This window comes from Peromyscus californicus, unplaced genomic scaffold (genome assembly GCF_007827085.1).
Source record: "Peromyscus californicus insignis strain IS unplaced genomic scaffold, ASM782708v3 Scaffold_4__1_contigs__length_199733344, whole genome shotgun sequence".
NCBI lineage: Eukaryota > Metazoa > Chordata > Mammalia > Rodentia > Cricetidae > Peromyscus > Peromyscus californicus.
The window spans coordinates 149,841,143-149,863,622 of record NW_026294562.1 but is presented as its reverse complement, the minus strand read 5'-3'; the positions used below and the strand labels follow the sequence as shown (position 1 = coordinate 149,863,622).

The following is a 22,480-nucleotide window of genomic DNA, read 5'->3' as shown; positions in this document are numbered from 1 at the left end:
AATAAAAACCCTAACTAAGGTGGGTGGCATGGTGCTTAGGAACAGTGAATCCAGGCCTGTGACTCACTCAGAATAAGTCCCTTTCACTCTGCCCCAGACATCATCTACTCTGGATGAAGTGACGTGGTGGTCAGTTAGCTATGGGAGTTAGTGGGGCAGGGCTGCAGGTAGCGTGAGTGAGCAAGCTAAGTATGGCTGCTGCAAGTTCAGGGCGGCCTCACTGGAGCAGAGGTGGGGCAGAGTAGAGGGCAGGCAGGGAGACTGGCCTTCCAGGAAACCAGCTGGGGGAGTGAAGCTTCACCCGTAGGCAGGAGGATGTTTCAGCAAGAGGGGTTAGCCAGCTGTGGATCAGGAGAGATCTGGAAGAGAACATGAAGTGGCCCCTATGTCACACCTATGGCGCTCCGTGAAGGAGGCCAGGAGGCCAAATCCTAGGAATCCTGGATTTAGAACCCATAACTTCAGTGTTTCACCATCAAGGACCAGACCCGGAAAGTCCTTAGTTCAAACAGCCCGACCTGAACTCTGGAGTCAGACCACCCAGGTTATGATCGGGACTTCACCTTCATTGGGTCGTGTGGCTTTGGACCAGTTTCTCTCCCTCTCTGTGTTTCGTTGTCTCGGCTGTAATATGGGGTGACTGGACTGTTCTGAGCTGACATTAGGCAGTGTTTATGAGATGCCCCCTCCACAGTAGATCCTCTCTGGCTGCGGTGTTCTTAGGCCTATATTCCAGATGACTTTGTGTTATTCAGCGAAGCCCCATCTTCCTAGCAGATACCTGGCTCATGTCAACACTGGTCTCAGGCAGTAGCCCAGGCTGCTTCACTGCTGTGTCCTGAGACTTAGCTATGAAATGCCTGGGTAGAGGCTCCACCAACCATGGCCCCTGAGTTCTTGAATTTCACTGGGTACCAGGAAGTTGAGACAAGTCCTGGGAGAGGTAAGAAACTAGTAGGTAAAACTTGGTCCCACCCGCCCATAGGGTCACAGACTCGGGCTGTGCTGAGAGGTGACAAAAGGGACTGAAACTTTAGGGGGCTGACATCTTCGTGCTGGTGGCCCTGAGCAGCTTGATGCCTCATCTTCAGATGCTCAGGGGCTGACTGCATGGCCTGTGGAGTCTCTTTCCACGTGAACATTCTGGAATCACTAACGACGAGGAAGGATCAGATCTTCCATTTTACCCCACACCCAAACCTGCAATATCCCCAGGTCCAGGCTGAGAGAGGCATACTCGATGAGGTCGTCTCTAGACCAGGCCCTGCAAGTTGGCCAGGGCATGCAGACCTGACACTCAGACCCGACAATAGTCCTAGCAGGCCATGGCTGCACAGGGCAACTAGAGGTTCCAACATGGCTCCATGCAAGGATCCCCCAAGATGAGTCCCTGAACCATACCAGGTGAACCCCACAGAGGATGTGCTTTCGTCCCTTGGCCCAACAGGATCTGCAGCCCTAGCCCACAGGGGCCAGCATCCTCGGAGCCCAGCCACACCTCAGCTTAGATGACTACAGTAGTAGTCGGGCCTAGGATCAGCTCGGCCGTGCCAGAACGGAGCGGAGATGCTGCCTGAAGGCAATAAAAACTCAACTCCTTAGTGCTTCATCTCAGAAGTCAGCTTTTTATTTCCAGGGCCAGGGCCCGGGGAGGGGAGGTTGCTGTCTTTCCAGGAAATGGTGCAGTGGAAGCTCGGGATGTTGCATTTTTTTTTCAACTCAAGCATGTGTTTTTCAAAAATATCATCCTTCCCCCCACACACACTAATTTTAGAATCAGACCAAAGCCAAGCTACTGTCCTCTGTTTCTGTTGGGAAAATACTATATTTATTCGAGATGCAGAAGCACGTCTCTGCAAACCTCTGATTGCTTCAGAAAAACAAATCTGCTTTAGACTAGACAGAAACCATGTTACAAAATTTATTTCATGCTCGAATCTCTTTGCATAACATTGGGCATGCAGTTTTTTGTTTTTGTTTCTTACTCTGAAGTACTAAATTGCATACAATGCCAGGTTGTGCCTTAATAAAGGTGGAGGGGAGGCACCCCTCTGGTGGTCCTGAACTGGAGGTACTCTACATCCTGGCTTTAAAATGACATTAGAAAATCCATATGGTGTAACTATGAACAATTCGTTGTGAGATTTGGTCACACTGGATCTACACACTGGGATGAGAGATCAACCTAAACTAGCCGCTGTCGGGGTCTTGGGGAGACGTCCGCTGGGTCAGAAGCATGCCAAACAGAGATGGAAGAGGGCGGCTGTGTGAGTTCCCACAATCCCATTCGGAGCAAAGTTCTCTGTGTTCCACGTGAGAGATGAGCTACGAAGGTGAGGTCAATATGACCGATGACTGACTGACTGCCTTTTTGAAACCTTTCCTCTGGGTCTTGTGTACAAAAAGCAGTCCGTTCCCCAGCCCCATCCTTCTTCCCTGGCCCCCCGCTCCCAGCAATGTACAGACTTCTACCGAGTGCCATCACAGCTTGGCTCCGACACCGTGTGTCAAAATAAAGAGCACTGAAAGAAAGTTGAGCCCTTGCTTTTCTCGCCGTTCTTGGTTGTGGTGAGAGTAGTCATACAGTCACAGCGGAGGCTGCTGGGTTTGGTTTAGCTGGGTTTTCTGTTTAACTTCATGCAAGTCATGCTAAGGCTCCCCTTCACCCCCCCCTCCCCAAATAAAAGGTAACTTCTAAAAAAAAAAAAATGAAAAGAAAGAAGGGCGATCCTCTACGGTCAGTTACCATTGGCCGTAGAAAAAGCTACGTCCGTCTTAGGACAATGCCTGGGCCACTCGGACTCGTCCGGCAAACCTGCATGGCGTGAATTTACTCTGTCCGAGGGTGAGGAGGGGCTGCAGGTCCACCCAGATGCTTAATAGCCACCAGTGTCCTCGGCCAAGCCGCCTGGTCAAGTCACTCTCACAGCCTCTGTCGGCATATACTTAGCAATGACAGGGCTTTCTTTGCAAAGATCTGTATGTAGAGAATACAATTAACACTTGAGCTCCTCTTGTGCCTTCCCCTCCCCGCTCGGTACTTAGTTGTTAAGGAAGGAGGAGGAGAGACTCAACAGCCGCATGCAGAGGCAGGCAGGTTCTTCTCCAGCTGGCTTGTTTCCCATGCAGCAGACCAGCCTAGCAGCCTCTTTCTCTTCCCTCCTTGGGGGGACAGGTGAAGTCCCTACTTCTGCTCTGCACCTGCAGACCTAAAGGGCTCCGAATCAGCCAGAGCAAAGCAAGTCCTCGTGAGAGCCAGGCTGGGTGGACACGTGTGCGGGGGGCCTTCACCCTTGGTGCCTCCCAAAGAGTCCAGCACCCAAGCCCAGGTGGGCTCTGAGACTGGGGGTTGCCTGTGGATGGGGGTTGCACTCAACTCCCTAGCACTACTAGGAAGTGGGGTGCTTCTGGAAGCACAGTAGAGACACTCCGTTCTCTTAGGCCACACCGACTGATCCAGCATCCAAGACAAAGGAGCCAGGCAGCCCTGTGGGACCTTACTGGGCAGGGCACAGCCGTGGAGATAGTTTTCCCCTTATTCTTCAGGGTGGTCCCTGCTCCTGGGCATTCTAAAGGCTTTACCTGGGAAAAAGCCAGTTGCAAAGAGAGCAGCAGACCCATCCATGTCAAGGATGGGGTCCTCCTCAAGGCTGGTGGCCCTCTGCCATGCAGCACCATGCAGGGAGCGGCACACCGCACTGAGGTCCAGGGGATCTCAGGCAGGGCAAACAAGCAGAGACCAGCCTGAATCCGATGGGCGTAACTAAGCAGTCGTGCGCAACCCAAAAGACTTTCCCTCCTCTTGGTGAAGGCTGTCTCTCTCCTCTCCTAGGTCTGCCTTTGATTCTGGAAGTCTGTTTTCTCCTTGTGTCTGGTTTAACCATTTCCAACACTAGTGCTGTTGACAGGGGCCACAGACTACACTCCATTATCCTCAAGATTCTGACTCGTGTCTGGCTACCCTGCTCGCTGTCGGCATGCGTCTGTGTGAACTTGTGAGGTGCACAGATGCATGCATGGGCTGCCCAGCCCCGGCCAGTGCCTGCAGCCCTATGTGGACTGTTCGAAGCTCCTCCCCAGGCCTCACCTCAGTCCATGCTAAACCTCTCCAAATCCTGACTGCAAGAATACCACTGGTCCTTCACCAGTCACAAGGGGGCACTGGCCACCCCTGGGCAGTGCTAATGTGCTCTGGCTATGGAAAGGGCTATACAAAGTCCCATTGATACACTTTGTCTTAGCAAGTTATCACTCTCAGTATTCTGAGTAGCACACAGCTTACCTCTACAAGGACAGTGGCCTTATCTCCCAGCTCTAAAGCCACCTCTCCCTGAGGCCTCCCTTTCCACTGGCCTGCAGACTCTCTTAAAGGATACTTCTTCCATAGCACAACCTTAGACTAAACTCACAGGGTGGTGGCCAAGCCAACTGCCCTCCACAACTAAAGGTTAGGAAAGAACACTTTGCCTTTTGGACACGCTCTACCCCACTAGAGAACTCTGGGGGAACTTAGACTCCCCCTGTCTCCTTAGGGACATCCTTGGCTTGGTTTTACAACCCATGGTCATCCACCCTGTGCCAAGCCCCTTTCTACCATTTATCTGAATACCAACCTACAGCTGCCTGGGCCTCAGCTTCTCACTGCCAACCTGGCATCCCCCTTGGGGAAAGGACTCTGACCTCTAGAGGCCAACGTTGGGGGGCTCCCTCCATCCTTGCCCCTCAGTGTGCCTGCCTACCCCTCAGCGCCCCTTGCCCACCGCCCTGCCCACCCATCTGCAGGAGTGCAAGGCGGGCCCGGCCGATGCAGAGAGCTCAGCTTCCTCTACATACCCTTTCTCATTCCTCCACCAGGTGGGCACGCGTACTCCCCGGTTGATAAGAGGAAGCAGGGTCCGTATCTCTCGCGGGTGCCCGAGCGGGTAAAGGGCAGGCCCTCATCGGGAGTGAGGGCCTGGTCTATGTGGGGGCAGTCTTCGTTCGCCAGCGCGGCCTTCGCCACCTCCCCATTCAGTTTGGAATCTTCAAACATATAAGCAGAAGCTATTGAGACACCGAAAACTGTTTAGTGAGAAGGGGTGAGAGGCCGAAGGTAGGGCATTTGACAAAGGACTTCCCGTTCCTGAGGATGGAAGAGTGGGTGGTCCATGGAGGAGGGCGGAGGCTGGGGTGGGCTGCTGACAGCACAGGGAGGGAGAGACTCCTAGGTTTGCTCAAAGTTTGCAAAAAGATGAATCGGTGATGAGGCTGGCGTGTGGTGCTGGGGCCAGGCCCAGGGCCCAAGGCAGGGTTAATGAGACAGGATGATATGATGTAATCATGGGGAGAGGGCCAGACACACGGCTCAGGGAGAAGACAGACAGACACTCAGAAAGGCCCCAGTCCAGAAAAGTAGCCTTTCAGACCCTCTACTTCTAACCAGCACCTGGCTGTCCCCCAGCAATATTCAGCCCTAGGCCCAGCTGGGCCCCGTTTGACCCCCTCCATCCCCCCATGCAGATCTCATTCCAGCATTTGGTTCCCAATGTACCCCCAAGTCTGACCACTCAGCTTGCTCCCACCACTCCATCTGGGTCCAACTTGACCATTCAGATGCCCTGGCCTTCTTCTCTGTCCCCACAAGGACCAAATCTGGTGCCTCTAAACTTTATCCCATACCGACTAGGCCTGCTCACACCTTCTAGCCTGTCTGCATAGGGACAGAGTCTGGCCCCTCAGATCTCCCATCCCCTCTATAGACTTGCCTGGACACATATCTTACACTGCCCTCCCCACACACAAACCCTATTTTACCATGCTGTGGCCCATAGAAACTAGACTGGCCACACCTCTGTTCTCTCCTTACAAGAACCCAATCTGTCCCTCTGAGACTGTCCTCTACACAGACTGAGCCTGATCACATCTTCTACACTGTTCACACAGGTACATAATCAGGTCTCTCTGAAACTTTGTCCTGTATACAGATAAGAGCTGGACATACCTATACTGCCTCTACAAAGACCCAATCAGGTCCCTTCAATTTCCTGTTCCCCACACAGACTAGGCCTGGTTACACATATCACCACCATTCTAAGGACCCACTCTGATTGGTCTACCCCATCATTCATGCAGATTAATTTCCTGTGTACCTGCACAGACCCAGTTAGATCACTTCATCTGATCTATCCCCATGCAGACCTACACTGCTGTCCACACACATTCAACAGTGCCTCCACAGACCACTCCAGGGAACCTGGTCAGCTTGCACAACAAAAATCAATGCATATGCATGAGGCTGTGATGGCTGGACAGGGATGTGGGAGGGGCTCCCATGCCAGTCCCTTCTGCCAGCATCCCCAGAAAGCAGAACAAATGGATGTGCGGAGACAACAGATGCTGATGGCCTTGGGTGGGGGGAATTTGAGGCTTGGCTTCTGTAGTAGCCTAAGGAGGAACCTGGGAGGAGATCTCAGGGGGGGACATGTATAGTGGCGGGCAAAATGTGGCCACAGCCAGGCACCCTGGCCCTGCTAACTTCAAGAGGAAGGATTTGGAGGCCTTCCCATGACTGACTTTGTCCCCCATCTCTGTCCCTCTTGGGGACTCAAATACTGCACCTATGGGGGAAGCCTCCTATGAGAGCCCCTTGGTGAGGGAGGGAACCAGCCTGGGGGATGTGATAGAGGAGGCTCTCTGAAGGGAAGCTAGGGGAAATTCCCACTGGATTTGACCTTCTCCCATGATCCTGTTCACATCATGTAACTGCACGCAGGAGTGAGCCTTCCCTGCATGCACGTGAGTGGGGTCACCACCCGTGTACATCATGTCACTACAAAGAGGCAGTCAGTCAAAAGAGAAATGGACCAATCAGGTTTATTCATAAAGCAAATCCAAAAAAAAAAAAAAGGTTTCCCATCATAATTTTGGAACTTAAAAAAGTCTGTCGTACAAGATGGCAAGGCATTTCACGTACAGTGCATTCCTTGAAGATCCCAGGACCTTCACTCCTGATTGACTCTGAACCAGAAAGGCCAGTTCCTAGGGAAACTCTGGCACCATGTGACAAGCTGGGGGCTGCCTAGCATATGGGATGTGTCTGTGGGCACAGGTGTGTGTGCCCGCAGACATGTATATCCTCCCTTACATTCCATTTGGCTCTTGTCTCCCTCCTGGAGGGTCTGTGAACTGGAAGGAGAATGCTGGGGAGAAGGGGATGTGGTATGGTGAGGAAGAGGGGTTGGAAGCTGGGGTCCATGTGCCTTGAATGACTTTTTCTCCAGGGGAGCGTTAGTGGCTTCCAAGCGCATCTTCTCCAGTTGGCAAAGATGCTCTTGAGTGGGTGTCCACAGCCTGCTCTTCTTGTCCAGGAAAGGGTCAGGTAGTGACTACTCCTTTTTGCCTCTGCCTCCATAGTGACAGTGCAGCCTGAGACCCCCCCTCTGGGCCTGAGTCTCTGCCTACATGCCCCCTACCCCTGGCCTCCCACATTGAACTGTAAAAGGTTTGAAAATGGGACAGTCCCTCGGTGGTGGTGGGGGCGGGGAGGGGCAGCCATCCCGAATCCAGGGGAACAAAATGGCAGGCAGTTTCCAGGATGCCCCTGGAGCCTGCTTCTGTTTCAGCCTCAACCTCTCAAAAAGGATCTGTGGCTGAGGGGCTGTTGTTTTATCTGCAGTTGAAGGTGCTCTCAGCCACCGGGCCATTCACTTCCTGTCCCAAACTCCAGTGTGGGGTGGCCAGAAGAGAAAATAACCCAATTGTCTAAACCTGAGGAACCATGAGAAAGGCCACAGATGCAAGATCACCGAGTCCCCACCCACCCACTCGTCTCTCCTGGGATGAAAGGGCAGCTAGCAACCTAGGTTCCCACTTGCTTTCAGAGACCTGGGCCTGTCTCCCCGGGCCCAGGACCCCACGACCCCACAACCCCACAGGCCTGCGGTGATGAAATGACAGCATGGGCAGCGTCTCAGAGGTGGTTTCCAGGCTTTGAAATGAGCTGAGATGAACGTTTGTGAGAGGGTCATTTTTTTAAAACTTTGGAGCAAAGAGAACCTACGTGCCCTCCGTCAGCAGGCACGCTTTCCTGCCATCTCCAGACACTTCCGATGTACTTACTGTTCACACCAGCAGCGGGCGCCGCCAGGCGCACGCAGGACTGGACAAGGGTTAGTTGGGCTGGGCATTGCCTTGGGTTTGCCCCCAGAGGGGTCTGCTCAGCTGGGACTCAGGGGGAAACATCTCAGGCTAAAGGGGGACAAGCTGTGAGGAGACACGGTCATGGGAACCACCACACTCATTCAACAAAACGAGAGAGAGAGAGAGAGAGAGAGAGAGAGAGAGAGAGAGAGAGAGAGAGAGAGAGGGAGAGAGAGAGAGAGAGAAAGACATGATTAGTGGAGAGAGGGGAGAGGGGATATGAACAACACAGAAAAGAACACCCATGCCTGGCATTCAAAGTCATCTCATTTCTCCTTAGATCTCCCTTTGCCCACGTGGGCAGTGTGGACTACACTCCGAATCCAGGCTGCCAGCCCCGCAGCTGGATTCTTTTCAACCCCTATCTTGCTCCATCAGTTCTGGCCCCAATACTGCCACCCTCCCTACCCTGAGGTCTAACACTATTCCCAGGCAGCCGCAGTAGCCCGAGAGAGGACAGCTAGAGGGCCCAGAAAAGGGGGACTTTAGATGCCAATGCTCAGAAAAGAAGCTCTCCCCTGAAAGACCACCCTGAGGGTGCAGTGGTTAGCTTCTGGGCGGGGAAGGGTGTCTCTGAGACATCACTTGGGCTCTGCATACTGAAAAGCAAGAAGTGAGCCAAACTTGGCCACCTGCATCCCTCTTTATCCCTTATGCTGGGACCCTGTAACCCTGGACCCCACGGCACAAAGGACTGACCCACACCACAGGAGCAGAGACTCTAGGACACACAAGAATGGACATGGCAGGACAGAGGAGACAATGAACATTCCGAGCTGCCCAGAGCAAGCAGTTGACCCCACTGGAAATGGGGAAGGAGGCCCCCTCCAGGAAAAGGGCAGCTTCTCCAAGGGGCTCAATCCCAGACAATCCCTCCCTGAGCCTCTCATGGCCAGGTGAAACCTGAACCCTGGGCAGCCCCTCAGGTAAGAGCCCACAAATACTGAGGCCATTCAAGCTATGGCCCAAAGAAAAAGCTCACAACATCCCTGGGACAGACAGACAGTGGAGGTGAGGGGAAGGAGCTGGAGGGCTGGCTGCAGTGCAAAGTCCAGCATTCTGCCTCAGTCCCTAGCCCAGGAGTTAGATGCGGAACTAGAAAAAACTGGTTAGGGACCTGCTCAACTGCCTCTGCTGAAGAAACTTGGGGGACTTGTCTTATCTCCCACATTGCCATCGGGTCTGGTCTCTACCCACCCCATCTGCCTCCTGGAGCTCTGGCTTCTCCCACCCTTTCTCACCTCTGCCCCATGCCCATCCAGGTATACAGGGATGAGGAACGGGGGTTGGATGAGAGCGAGCCTGGGGCACAGGGATGGCTGAAGACAAGCCTAGGAACCTCACGTGCCCCCGGCAACAGGTAACCCTGTTCTCATACCCATGTTTGCTGCGGTGAGCAGTGTGGTGGGCTCGAGGTGGGACCGGAGTCTTAGAGCTAAGGGGCAGGGCTGAACACCAGGACAGCACCAAAACAGCAAGGCAAGGAAAAGGGAATAACGTGTGTGGAGGAGGGAAAAGGAGGAACTTGACCTCACAGGGCAAGTCATGAGACTGCCCAAACCAGAGCTCTTCGAGTTCCTGAAATCTGGAGCCAGGGCAAGGTGTCTCTCAGGGGCAAGGCTGAGGAACCCAAAGGAAACAGGAATTCGCAGGCTCTGTAGATCTGCTGCAACATGAGGAAAGAGCTAATATCCCTAGGACTAGCTGAAGTGTGTGTGTGTGTGTGTGTGTGTGTGTGTGTGTGTGTGTGTGTGTGTGTGTATGTGTGTGTGTGTGTGTGTCCTCAGTACAATAATGTCACTGAGTGTGCAGAGGAATCTGTGCCTGGCTAGAATGAGCTCCAGATCATCAATGGGCTGACCTGGGGCTCCATTTTTAGAGCACCAATCCTGACTGACAGTGTTGGGGAAGATGAGTCAGAAGGGCTGAGTAGGGTCATGTGATGCCCCTCCGTCTGAGCACTTCCTGGGGTACACAGTGGTGCTGGGGGAGAAGGAAGGCCATCCAGAGCTGAGGAAACTGTCCTTGCCCTGGTTTTGGCTCCTGGGGTAAAATGGCTAGCCACCTGGAAACAAAAGGGGAGGCCTGGGGCTTCCCATAAATGGAGACAAGGCTTGACCAGAGGGAGGTCTCTACCTCAGACCTCCTGCATTCCCTGCCCCAATCTAGAACACAAGCTACATTCTGCTGTGTGCCCACAGCAGCCTCGGGAAGGAGAGGGCATAGAATGGGGTGAAAGGGCTGGAATGTCCCATGGCCAAAGAAGTAGGCCTTGGGACATTGCCCGGGCTGCCCCAGCCTGTAGGATAAAGGACTGGGGTGGGAAGGTGAATCAGAGAGCACACCGGCAGCGAAGGACATCCATCATCCACTGAGGGAGGCCACCCACATGAAAGAGAGGCTCTCTCGCCCCAGGCTGAATGAACTAGCTTGGCACTCTCTGCCAGCCCCAGGCATGGGGTGCTCTTCATAGACTAGAGAAATCTAACAGCACACACCAACCTCACACTCACCCAGTACCTCCTCATGTCATCATTCTTCTCTGGGTCATCTGTTCCTTGGAGATCCCTGTGTCCTCAGAGTAAGTCAATGGGATTCCATGGGTAGAGGTAGACTATGGGTTTTCATCTTCAGACCAGAGCCCCATGGTCAACTTTATGTGCTATGTGCAGGTTCTCATAAAACTGAGATAGTCCCATAATGAACCACTAGCCATGGAATATGAGAATATATCCCTCGGTGACTAGTATTGTTTCAGCCCACCCCCCACCCCCTGTCTCCCAGTGAATTTGTGGGTAAGTGGTTGGGATGTCTTGTATTGCTGCTGCTACAGTCCCTACTGCTAGATATGGGGACAGCTCTCAGTGGTGGGAGGGTGTTGCTGGTCCATAATGCTTTCATCTAAGCTGCCCGGGGTGTGGCCCCTCTCCAGTTCTTTGCTCATCAGCCACTTCCATCAGAAGGTCTCCAGAAACTCCCACTGGACCATCAACCCAAACAGACAACGGGAAAGCCAGAGTCACTCCAACAGATTCCTAAAGATAAATGCTAAACTCTAGAGTGGTGGTGGAGGATGAGTTGGTTTGGCATGCTATGGGGTAAGTAAGCTTGTCACGGAAGCCTAGGGGCAACTCCTAGCAAAGACCTGGAACTAGGTAGCTGGCATCAGAGCAGGAGTCTACTCAGCTAGGTTCTGCGAGGGCTGAGAATCCCGGCTACTGCCTTTGCGGAGACTCAGCTGTCCGGATCTCATGTACCACTCTGCCGGTCTACACAGCCTGAAGGCACCCATGTCAAAGACCAAATCAAAGGCTGGGTGGTGTCTCTGAATCACACCACTCCCTCCCTGCCCACCACGGGTCAGGAGCCCGTCAGAGACTTACGCCTGACTCCTTCCGACCAAGCAGCAGCCTCTGGGCTCCTGCTAAGAGAGTCCTCAGCAAACTTCTGTGGGGGTCTCTTCAGAACTCATGAGACCAACCACATCAACCTCCTTACCCAGAGCCACCAGTAAGATTCCTCTAGCAAGCTCTTGACTTCTGGATTTGGCCGCCAAGCATCTCCCTGGGGCCCCAGGCTCCACACCTCAAGATTGGGCACAGGGTCCTGGGTCGCCCATGGAACTAAGGAAGCAGTCTGACTGAATCTGGAATCATTGCTACAGGGGGCAGAGGTGAAAGGTCAGATCGACATGCCTCTAAGAGGTTTCCTACCTGCTCTGTTAATTTCTAAAATTTCTTCCTGGGCCAGCGGACATGTGTCACTCTGAGTACTGTGGTGAGGAGAGTTTACGACAGATTTACAATAATTGGGAGATCCCAGCTGTGGTGGCCGTGGAATATGCTTCTTTTTTTTCTTTGGTAGTTTCTGCTTAGCCATGGCTAAAGAGTAGTACATCCCGAAATTGTTCACGATAACGGGCACCGGCATGGCAATGGTCAGCACTCCTGCCAGAGCACACAATGCTCCCACCAACATACCAGACCACGTCTGAGGATACATGTCTCCATAGCCCAGTGTCGTCATGGTGACCACAGCCCACCAGAAGCCAATGGGAATATTTTTAAAGTGTGTGTGCTCGCTGGCGCTGGGGTCATTGGGCTGCGCCCCTATCCTCTCAGCGTAGTAGATCATGGTGGCAAAGATGAGCACACCCAGGGCCAGGAAGATGATGAGCAGCAGGAACTCGTTGGTGCTGGCGCGGAGCGTGTGGCCCAGGACCCGCAGGCCCACAAAGTGGCGGGTCAACTTGAAGATGCGCAGGATGCGCACGAAGCGGACGACGCGCAAGAAGCCCAGCACGTCCTTGGCGGCTTTAGAGGACAGGCCGCTGAGGCCCACCTCCAGGTAGAAGGGGAGGATGGCCACAAAGTCAATGATATTGAGCGAGTTCTTGATGAACTCCACCTTGTTGGGGCAGAAGATGACGCGCATGAGGAACTCGAAGGTGAACCAGACCACGCAGACGCCCTCGATGTAGGTGAGGAAGGCCTCCGTCTCCGCCTCCCGATAGTATCGCACTTGTGTGCCGTTTTGAACATTTTCGATCTCCGTCTTGTTCACAATGGGGTTGAAGCGCTCATGGGTCTCCAGACAGAAGGTTGTGATGGAGACCAGGATGAAGAAGAGGGAGGCAAAGGCCACATACTGTGGGCGAAAAACACAGGGTGTCAGAGTAAAGGCGTCTCACTCAGAGTGGAGAAACCTGGAGTGCCTTGCCTTGGGGTCCAGGCACGGGGCCCCATTAGGAGCAGGCCGTGCCCAGAGCCCTTCCAACACAACCCAAGCTGACACACCACATCATCTTCCTCGGAGTCTAGGGGGAGGAAGCGATGCTGCTGAGTCTGGCCAACAAAGCCTGCATCCCTGTTCACCTACGCCTCCTTTCCCAATGCTAGCCAAACACTGATGCTCCAGGGTCCAGCAGAGCCGTGAGAGAGAAGGAGCCTGGCTACATTGAGCTGGGCTGTCACTTAATATTCTGATGAGAAATAAAAACAAAATGAAAAAAAAAAAGCTTGTGCTGGGTGAAGCCACTGAAATCTGAGGCGTCTGTGACGGTACTTAGCTACACTGACTGTGACGCTGGACCAAAGTGTGCAGAGAAATAGAAGGGGACTGCTCTACCGGAGCCAGGCCCTGCAGAGGCTGTGTCTATTTCCTTTGACTCCAGTTCATTTACTTAAAGACACCCCCTCCCATAAGCAGCAGGAAGTCAAGCGCCTTAGCCTTAGTTGGGTTGAAACTGGCGGTCCTCCCCCATTCCATGTGCTCTGGGAGGCCCAGAGCTGCTAGGTTGGGCTAATCAAAGCCATGGGGCCTGGAGCCCAACCTGCCAAAAATCTGGGCACCAAGAACTAAATGGATCTTCGAAACCACGTCCTGGGCTTCAGGGGCGGGGGGCGGGGCGGGGAGTAGGAAGGGCACTGTTACAGAATGAACTCAGTCTTAGGAGATGATGCCGAATGCTACCTAAGCCCACAAACAGGAAGAGATCTGTGTAAGCTGCTTGTTACAGTACACTGGCATCCTGTTAGCTTAATAGCAATGCAATTTTCAGAACCTGTTCTCATAGGCTACTGTCAAATGCAATCCATTTTCATCCTTCCATGAACCTGTGCCTCCTTTCCATCCACCCATCTTCCTCCCTCCCTCCCTCCCTCCCTCCCTCCCTCCCTCCCTCCTGCCCATTTATCCTTCCTCTCTTCCGTTCATACACTCATCCATCTGTCCACTCATTCTTCCTTCCTTTATCCTCTCCATCCCTTTCTTCTATTTTCAAATTGCTCCCTTCCTTCCTCATTTTGTCCTCCCTCCCTCCTTCCTTTTCCCTGCCCATACACCGCTCACCAGTCTTTGGTTCACCCAGCCATCCTTTCTTCCCACCACTCTCCCCCAGGCACCAGCCCAGCTCTCAGGGAGCTCCCTGTTCAGCTAAGGAGGAGGACACACACAAAGACAGTGCGAAGCAGTGGGTTGAAACTGAGTCCCTGCACCCTATGACGCCTGCGGGGTTGGGAAAAGCTGAGGGAAGCAGGCTAGAGAGGAGGTCTTCTGACTCCAGGAAGCTCTTCTTTCGGGATCCAGCTCTTCCAGACCTGGGATGCATGGAGGACAAACCAGGAAAGCAAAGTGGAGGCAAAAAGAAGAGTCATTAACCTTCGACCCCAACTCGCCCAGAACTGCAGCCCTTCCAAGTCACCATGCATCCTCATCTGCTGTGTATTTGGACCTGGACTCTCTCTGGGCCTCTTCTTGGAGCTTGGCCTTCATAGCCTAGACTCCCCAGAGACAGGCTATACCCTTCCCCTGCAGTGACCCCCTGACACGGCCTTTCCTTCTGTATTCTCTCTCAACAGGACCACTGCTCTCAAAGCTAGGCTTCAGTTTCAGTCACATGGCTACTGGTCCCAGAGCGACTCATGCCAGCTACCACATTGCCCACATTGAAAAGGCCAGCGTGCTCAGCCTGCCACACCAGGATCACTGTGCTCTGGCTGCACTTGATTCCTCAGGGTCCTCACCCGACATGTACCCAACGTTCTTGTCACATGTACCTCTCCGCCACTCTGAGCAGAGTGCCTCCTCCAGTGGCTTTGCACCTGAGGGTCCTTCTTCCAGAGAGGCTTCTGGCCATGCACACTGTGTGGAAAAATCCCATGCATCCTCAGTGCCCCATTAATAGCCCCTCCCCTGGGGTGAGGCTCCCACTGGCAACTGTGGTACTCAGGAGGCAGCCTGCCAAGGCGCTCCTCAAGGAATCTCTACAACCACCCAGGGAGGCCATGAGTCTGTCTCCAGTGATGGCTCGTTAGTGTTTGCAAAGGCTCATGGGAGTAGCCCAGACAGGGCATTGATCTCCCAAGAGTCCCACAAGCCCTCCGAGCTCTCCTCTCATCTGTCCCTCACCATACTAATCTTCAGACAGACATGGAGGTCCAGGAAAAGGCCTGATCTTAGTAAGACTAGCATACGGAGGCTGAGGAGATAGCAGCTCAGTTGGTACGGAGCTCGCCATGCGGATATGAATCCCGGTGTTCGGTCACCAGAACCCATGTTAAAAAACAGAGTTGGGCATGCAGAGATAGCTTGGCAGGTAAGATGGCTCTGCTGCTCTCTCAAGGGCCTAGGCTCAGCTCCCAGAACCTACATGGTAGTTTCTGCAACCAACCTCAGTTCTGGGCAATCCAGTGCCCCTTCTCTGGTCTCCACATGCACCAAGTGTGCCATCCACACATGCAGACAAACACTCGTACACATAAAACACAAATCATTAAAAAGAAAACAAAAGGAAAGCGTGTGTGTGTATGTGTGTGTGTGTGTGTCCAAGTGTGCCATCCATACATATAGACAAACACTCGTACACATAAAATACAAATGAATCATTAAAAAGAAAGCAAAAGGAAAGAGCATGCGTGTGTGTGTGTGTCCAAGTGTGCACATACATACATGCAGACAAACACTTGTACACATAAAATACAAATAAATCATTAAAAAGAAAGCAAAAGGAAAGAACGTGTGTGTGTGTGTGTGTGTGTGTGTGTGTGTGTGTGTGTGTGTGTGTGTGTTAATTTCTGGTGTCTTCCTTAGTTAATTCCCTTGTTTTTCGAGACAAGATCTCTCACTTGGTCTGGAGTTCACAGATTCAGCTACACTTCGGCCAGTAAGCTCTAGGAATCCACCTGTCTCTGCTCCTCAACTCTGGGATTGCAAACACATGCCACCACACTTGACTCTTCCTTTTTTTTTTTTTTTCTTTTTTCTCTCACCGCCACACTGCCTGATTTTGCTCGTTGAGAAGCCAGCCTTGGATTAGACCTGGATGGTTCCATGTTGTGATGTCCCCTGTAACTGAGGAAGGGCAGAGGTGACTAGAACCAACTCGACATGATCGTGGCCACACCTGAATGGATCCTAGGCCTTGGTGCCCAGACTCAGGAGCTCTGGTGCAGAAGCACCCTTTAAGGATGGGCCAGTGAGTAATCTTTGGGTGGTCCAGCCTGCATCCTACCTAGCCTGCAGCCTTGCTGAGCCCCTGGCAGGCAAGACCTCACAGTATTCAGAGAGCACAGCTAAGGGGAAGTGGGGGAGGACATGATGATCACTGACCCTAGATGGGGAGGCAAGCTCTGCCTGATAGGCCCAGGACAGCAAGTTCTAGAGCAATGCTAGGGTTGTCACCCACAGGGCAAGCATTGGGGTCCGTGCCCTCCATGAATTGTGTACCAACAGTCACCCACAGACTACAGACTCGATAACCCAGAGTACACACCTAACCGATGTCCTAAGCTCAGACACGTCGAGAATCCAGCTCAGTGCCTGGACCACACAGAGGACATGAGCAGCCCATAGAAATCTTAACGAGACCCGTCCGTCACCTCACCCCACCAGCCACACTCTGGTAGTATGCGCACCAACAACTCATGGGTACACACTCAGAGCAAGCAGCGTGTGGAGAGAGTAGCAATGAAAACTGTGTAGCATACGACGACGCCCCTCCCCACCTCTCTCCCAGTCACTTCAGTCACTCTGCCTCTGCGCCCGCCCGCCCTCTCGCTGGGCTTTCCACCCAGCCCTTTGCCCCCCGTGTCCCCACTAGGGGGCGACTGACTTTCCCACAGCTCTGGCAGCTCCAGCTCCTTGCCTCTCTGCCCCCTCAGCCTTCCCCGCCGCCCTCAGACTGCCATTCCCACTTGCTCCTCTTTCCAGCCCTTCCCCGGAGCAGCTGAGCCCCCACCATATCCAGGACCAGGTCAGCTGAGCCCTCCTGGGACCGTGACCCGAGGACGAAGAGCAGTCAGGCGGCCCAGAGGTAGCTGTCCCCGGCCTGGCCAGCACAGCGGCTGCCTGGTAAAACTGAGGACACGGAGCTGCCATGGCTTGGTGATGCTACACAGACACAAGCTGCTAGTTTCTGGCTCTCTTTGTTTTATTTTATTTTTCCAGAACTAAATCACAAACCGTGAGTCCCACCAATTGTGTTCTAGAAAGTGGTAGCCATAGCAACAGAGCAAGGCATCCCATTTCTATGGTAACCAGGATGGTGAGGCTGTTGGCTGTAAAGTCAGACAAACCTACTAGGGATCTGTTGACTTAAGATGTTTTATAAATCACCAAGTTATTTTTTATCATGGCCCCACCCCTGAAACCGTAAATCAGAAAGGCAACTTACTATCTATTAAAATGACCAATATGTGCTGTGACTTTCATTTAGGAATTATTTATACCACAGTAGTCTTTAGGAAATTGTGCTTGCCTTTGGGAGCCGTTCGGGGATTCACCATGGGGCTCTATGTTTTTACCATCTGCGTTTCGGGAGCAAGTGTCTGGCTGTAAGACAGTGCAGGGGACTGACAGCAGGAGCTGGCCACTCATTCACTGTGTGGCCTCGACCAGTCCCCCCTCCCCAAGGTCAAAGTGAGGGCTAGATTTGGTCCCTTTTGAGGATTCTGAGGGGGATCAAGGTCACAGGCAGTGGGAGCCCATGATGGCTAATCAGGGGAGCCCTGGCCCAGGTCCAGGCTTCAGGCCCCCAGAAACTGCAGGTCAGGTTTTCTGCCTAATGGAATCCTCCCCATGGGGGTGCACAGCATCCATTAGAAGTCAGTGATGCAGAGCAGACAGGATGGCCAATTGTCTTAAATAAATTGTCAGTTGAGTTGGGTTTAGAAACTGAATTAGACTCATCTGGACTTCCTTAGGTTGGGCACACCCACAGTGTGCTGGGCAGGCCAGGGCTACAGGATTGGAAAGCTCACGAGGTCTATCCTTTTTGTTTGTTTTATCTACAGCCTCCAGCATCAAGCCCAGGGAGGTCCGAGTGCTCTGCTTGGGTCCTGACCCCTGCTCCTGCCCCATACCCTTCCCCTGCTGGCACCTGCTCAGGGAGTAGTAGGCAGAAAGAGCTCCCTGCAGGGTTCTGGGGAGGAATGAGCTGGGGAGTGAGTGTGCATGGCAGAGTGTGCCATGTTTGGAAAGTCTGTGTGCATCCAGGGAAGTACCATATCACATCGGAGCTGGTGTATGCATGTGGAAATGACACCAGTGTCTGTGAACTCTCTCTAGGCTCAGCAAGAGTTTCAAGTGGTGGCTTTGTGTAGTGTATGTGGTTCCTGTGTGTTGGAGAAGTGTACTTGGGGAGACATGTGTGGGGTGCATGGACGCATGTTGTATTGAATGGTGTGCACATGCGCACACACACATGTATATATATATATATATATATGCATGGGGCTATGTATGAGGTATGGAATATATGCATGAGTGTGCACATATATGAGCCATGTGTTGTCTATGGTGTGCTTGTGTGCAAGGGAGAGGCATGTACAAGAGTAAGTATGTGCATGTGTGGGTTGTAGCCTGTTTGTACATGGACAGACCATCTCCTGGAGAGATCAGAGTCTTGGGCTGGTGTGACAATGACCGAGTGGAGATTCAGCCCATGATCCAGACCCTTTTCCACACCAGAAATGGTCACTCCCACACAAGCCCAAGGAGAAAGAGACCAGACCAGTGGGAGTGAAGGAAAGCCCCGGAGCCAGCCCAGCACAACTGTCCATGGTGCAGAATCCTTTTCTGTGCCCTTTCGTCATACTGGACAGTGTCCTCAATCCAGAGCTGGGCCAGGATCAGGAACGACTCAGAGGCCAGGACAGAAGTCACCCCTCACTAAATCACACTCAGGGCCCTTTCCTGGGTGGCACCCAAACCAGGCCATGATGAGAAATGTGCCGCCAAGTCCTGAAGCGGCAAAGGCTGTCGTGGGCTTTCATCTCGGATGAATCCTTTTCTTTCACCTTTTGGACTTGATTAAATCATAACATGCACAAATCCTTAAAAGGCTCTTTCTCCCCGTATCCTTATTCATGCCACTGAACTTACGGTATGCCTTAAACTGATCCTTTCTCAGAACTGTAGAGATGAGGTTATTAGAAACTCAGGACACCGAGACAAAGGTGACCTGCAAGGTCTTCTGTGAAAAGCCACTCTTTGGGCAGGAATAGGGACAGAGGCACAGCCAGGGACAGGAAGCACCTAAGGCTGAGGGGCTCTTCAGAAGAGCCTTGAGACGCCACACGAGGCTCTGGCATGGGGTTCTGATCACCAAGAACTCTGTGTTCTTAGTTTACTTAGTCAGTGCCCTGCCATTCCACCTTCTTCCAAAACTCTTGACTCCAAGTGCCCCTGCCTTCTCTTGCCTGGGCCAAGAACAGCTCAGGTCTGTCTGTCAAAGGAGGCAGCAGCTGAGAAGAAATGACATGACCTTGAAGCCAACCAGCCTGAAATTTAGTCCCAGTTCAACTGGGTGGCCTTGGATAGTTCCTCAGTCCTTTCCATGCTTTCATTTCTTGCGGGTGACAATGACGGACTAAGACCACACACGGGACTAGTGAGATGTTTCATCGTGAAGGCGCTTCCCACCAAGCCTTACAACCTGGGTTTGATCCCTGGAGTACACATAGCTGCAGGAAGAAACTGGCTCCCTCTGAACTCCACATGCAAGCTATGGCTCACACAACAATAAATAAATAAATGCAAAGCGGGGGAGGGAGGGAGAAAGAAAAAGAGAGGGGAGACAGGGGGGAGGGGGAGAGAGAGGGAGGGACAGGGAGGGGTGGAGGGAGGGAGGGAGGAAGAGAGCTAATGCAAGAGGAAGCATAAACAGAGAGACATTCAAATGTGTTGTTGGCCCCAAACAACCTGCCCAGCTCACCATCCACCTGGTCAATCCACCATTGCCCAGTGCTCAGCATCAGAGCATCTCCCACACAGAAAAGCCTAGCAGCCGACAGCCATGGAATGGGGCCGTTGAGTTGGGGGTCACCATGGAAACTGAAGCACAAAACACCACCACTATCCCTCAGAGGACCTGTCTACTCTCAGCCCATGGGAAATGAATGGGCCCAAGGCCACTTCCTATGTGGATGTTCATCAGAGTGACCAAGTCATTCAGGGACAAAAATCTGACAGGGCCAGCCTTGGTCCCCGTGTATGGGGTCAGGCTGTCTGCTTAGGGCACAGCCTGGGAGACATTTGACAAACTAGGGCAGGAGGTCCCAGGACTTAGCAACAAGGACAAATGGATGGGCCCAGACTCCCTGGCACGTGTGAACAGAAAGCTCTGAGGACATCTGGCCACCCTTTGATAGAGCATTCAAACATTCAGTCATAAAGTAGTGGACTGATTGAGCACCTACTGCGCACCACACATCACATTACATAACCCCCTCCAGGAATAACAGCTCTAGATAAGGCTTCCGACACAGGCTCAGGCACACAGTAGGTACCTACTAGTGGGATGAAGACATCGACTGTGTGCTGGCACGTTCTGAGCCACACCCACCTCACACACCTCGTGTCTCATCTCATTTAGCCCTACACTAACTCTAAGGCTCCCACAGAGTTGTGCTGCCCCCACCCCCCACCCCCATGCATGTGTTGTATGTGAGTATACATGTCCACAAGTGCCATGGAGGTCACAGGAGGACATCAGGCATCTTGCTTGCTTTTCCTCTCCTTATTCCCTTGAGACGGGGTCTCTCACGGAACCTGGAGCTATGCTGGCAGCCCAACAGCACCAGCAATCCTTCCTTCTCCACCTCCCCATTTCAAGGACGAATCTGGTGGAGGTCAAAAGAGGTGGGATGGGCAGAGGCTCCCGCGACAGAGGCGGCAGTAGAGGCTCTGGGGAGACTCAGGAAGCAGATGCACAAACACAGAGCCCGAGGAACGAGAGCAGACATGTTCTTTTCATTTACGTCCCAGGTGGCTCGGAAGCCCCCAGGTCCATTTGCCATTTGGGATTTATGAGACAAGATGAGACTCACTCTTCACGTGGCTCTGACGTTCAAGGAAGCCTGTGAAGCAGGCCATCTGAGAGAACAGAGGCCTGGGCGTGGCTTCCGTCCAGCACAAAGTTCGAATCCTAGCTCTGCCATGGCTAGTCTGACAGCAGGGTGGTAACCTCTGGGGAATTTAGTCACATGGTCCTTAAAATGGGACAATGACAGACACTCCAGGAATTAAAACACACTTGAGAGGCGTGGTGGAAATGCCCTGAGACCCAGGACTTCCTGGACTCGGGGAAGAAGTATGGGGTGCGAAAAGTATGGGGCACCGAGATTGCCCGTTCCATGCTCTGTGCCACGGTTCCTCTCCTAACACAGCACTTAGGGGTTGTTTTTCCCAAATCACCAGAGGACGGGGGGGGGGGGGGGGGGAGCTCCAGCAGCAGCGAAGGGGAGAATGTGCCGCATTTCATGATTTTCCCCTGAACTTGTCCTGTTCCCGTCTCCAGCTGCCTACTAACTACAGATCAGGAGCAGGAGACAGCCTCATCCTCACAGTCTGGACTGCATGGACCACACTAGGTGTGTCCAGGACCCAGAACTGAGGGCGTGGCCTGCAGAGGACAGAATGGCCCTCAGAGGACGGAGACCTAACACCGCAGCAGATTCCAGCTTTCTGTATCGAGTGCCTGACTTGGAACTGGGAGAACTTGGGGCTCAGGGTGAAGGACAAGCAAGGTCACAGTTTAAGTGGGGACTGAGCCGTATAGCTGCCTGAGAATTTCTGGTAACAAGATGAAGGATACCGATAGCCAGTGGATCTCTAGTGGGCTTTTCTGGTTCTTTCCACACATTGACATATAAACCTCTGCCAACCCAGGGAAGCATTCTCTTCACGGGAGCATGAGGTCTCTGGGGAAGAATCTTGGCCCTAGAGTCTGAGTTCTCAGCGGTAGGTCAGTCCCCACTCTGCCCCATAGCCCTGTGCTGCGCCGCATCTCATCAGCTCCTTAAGGCAGCCAGATGGCCATGGCCATGTGACAAGTCATCATGGCTGTGCCCCCGTGAACCTATCTGGACACGCCACCATGGCTCCAACCTCTGTCAGCCACAGGCAGGCAGAGTGGCAGAGAACCATGTTTTGAAGACACCCGAGACTCCAGGAAGGCATACTGAGGAACAGACAGTAGTGACAGCAGGTGGCCTGCTCTCACCTTTCCAGTAATAAGTCAGATTCAGAAGTCCACCAGTGTCCCACATGGGGCCTTCCTCAGACACCAGGACAAGCGTGTCCCCCAGTCTACGTACTCAGCTGCCGAGTCAGTGGCCCTATGTGGTTCTTCCTTTGCGAGGACTGCCTGGGAACTCAGCTAACCCTTTGTGGCTTTTATCTGTTATCTCTGGAGGTGTGGCTTACATGCCTCAAGCCTTTTCTAGAGAAAAACCAGACTGGAATAAGATAAACATGAACAAGTACCCAGATCAGGAAGCAGGACCTCCGGAGGGGGCACCCT

The 22,480-nt window shown here is 53.0% G+C and overlaps 1 protein-coding gene across 2 annotated transcripts in view; it reads right to left on the bottom strand.

Moving 5' to 3' along the window:
- Positions 1-1,605: 1,605 nt before the first annotated feature.
- The window catches only part of Kcnc1 (potassium voltage-gated channel subfamily C member 1), a 42,058-nt gene continuing 21,183 nt past the window's right edge, over positions 1,606-22,480 (bottom strand). Inside the window, exons 2-4 of one of the 2 annotated variants that reach the window (XM_052713152.1) lie at positions 11,892-12,825; positions 4,834-5,022; positions 1,606-3,209 (exon numbers count right to left, since the gene is read on the bottom strand). In XM_052713152.1, coding sequence (XP_052569112.1) covers positions 3,139-3,209; positions 4,834-5,022; positions 11,892-12,825 — 1,194 coding nt within the window. In that variant the 3' untranslated portion in view covers positions 1,606-3,138. The remainder of the gene's footprint in view (positions 3,210-4,833; positions 5,023-11,891; positions 12,826-22,480) is intronic. The other variant, XM_052713153.1, reaches the window with a different exon arrangement.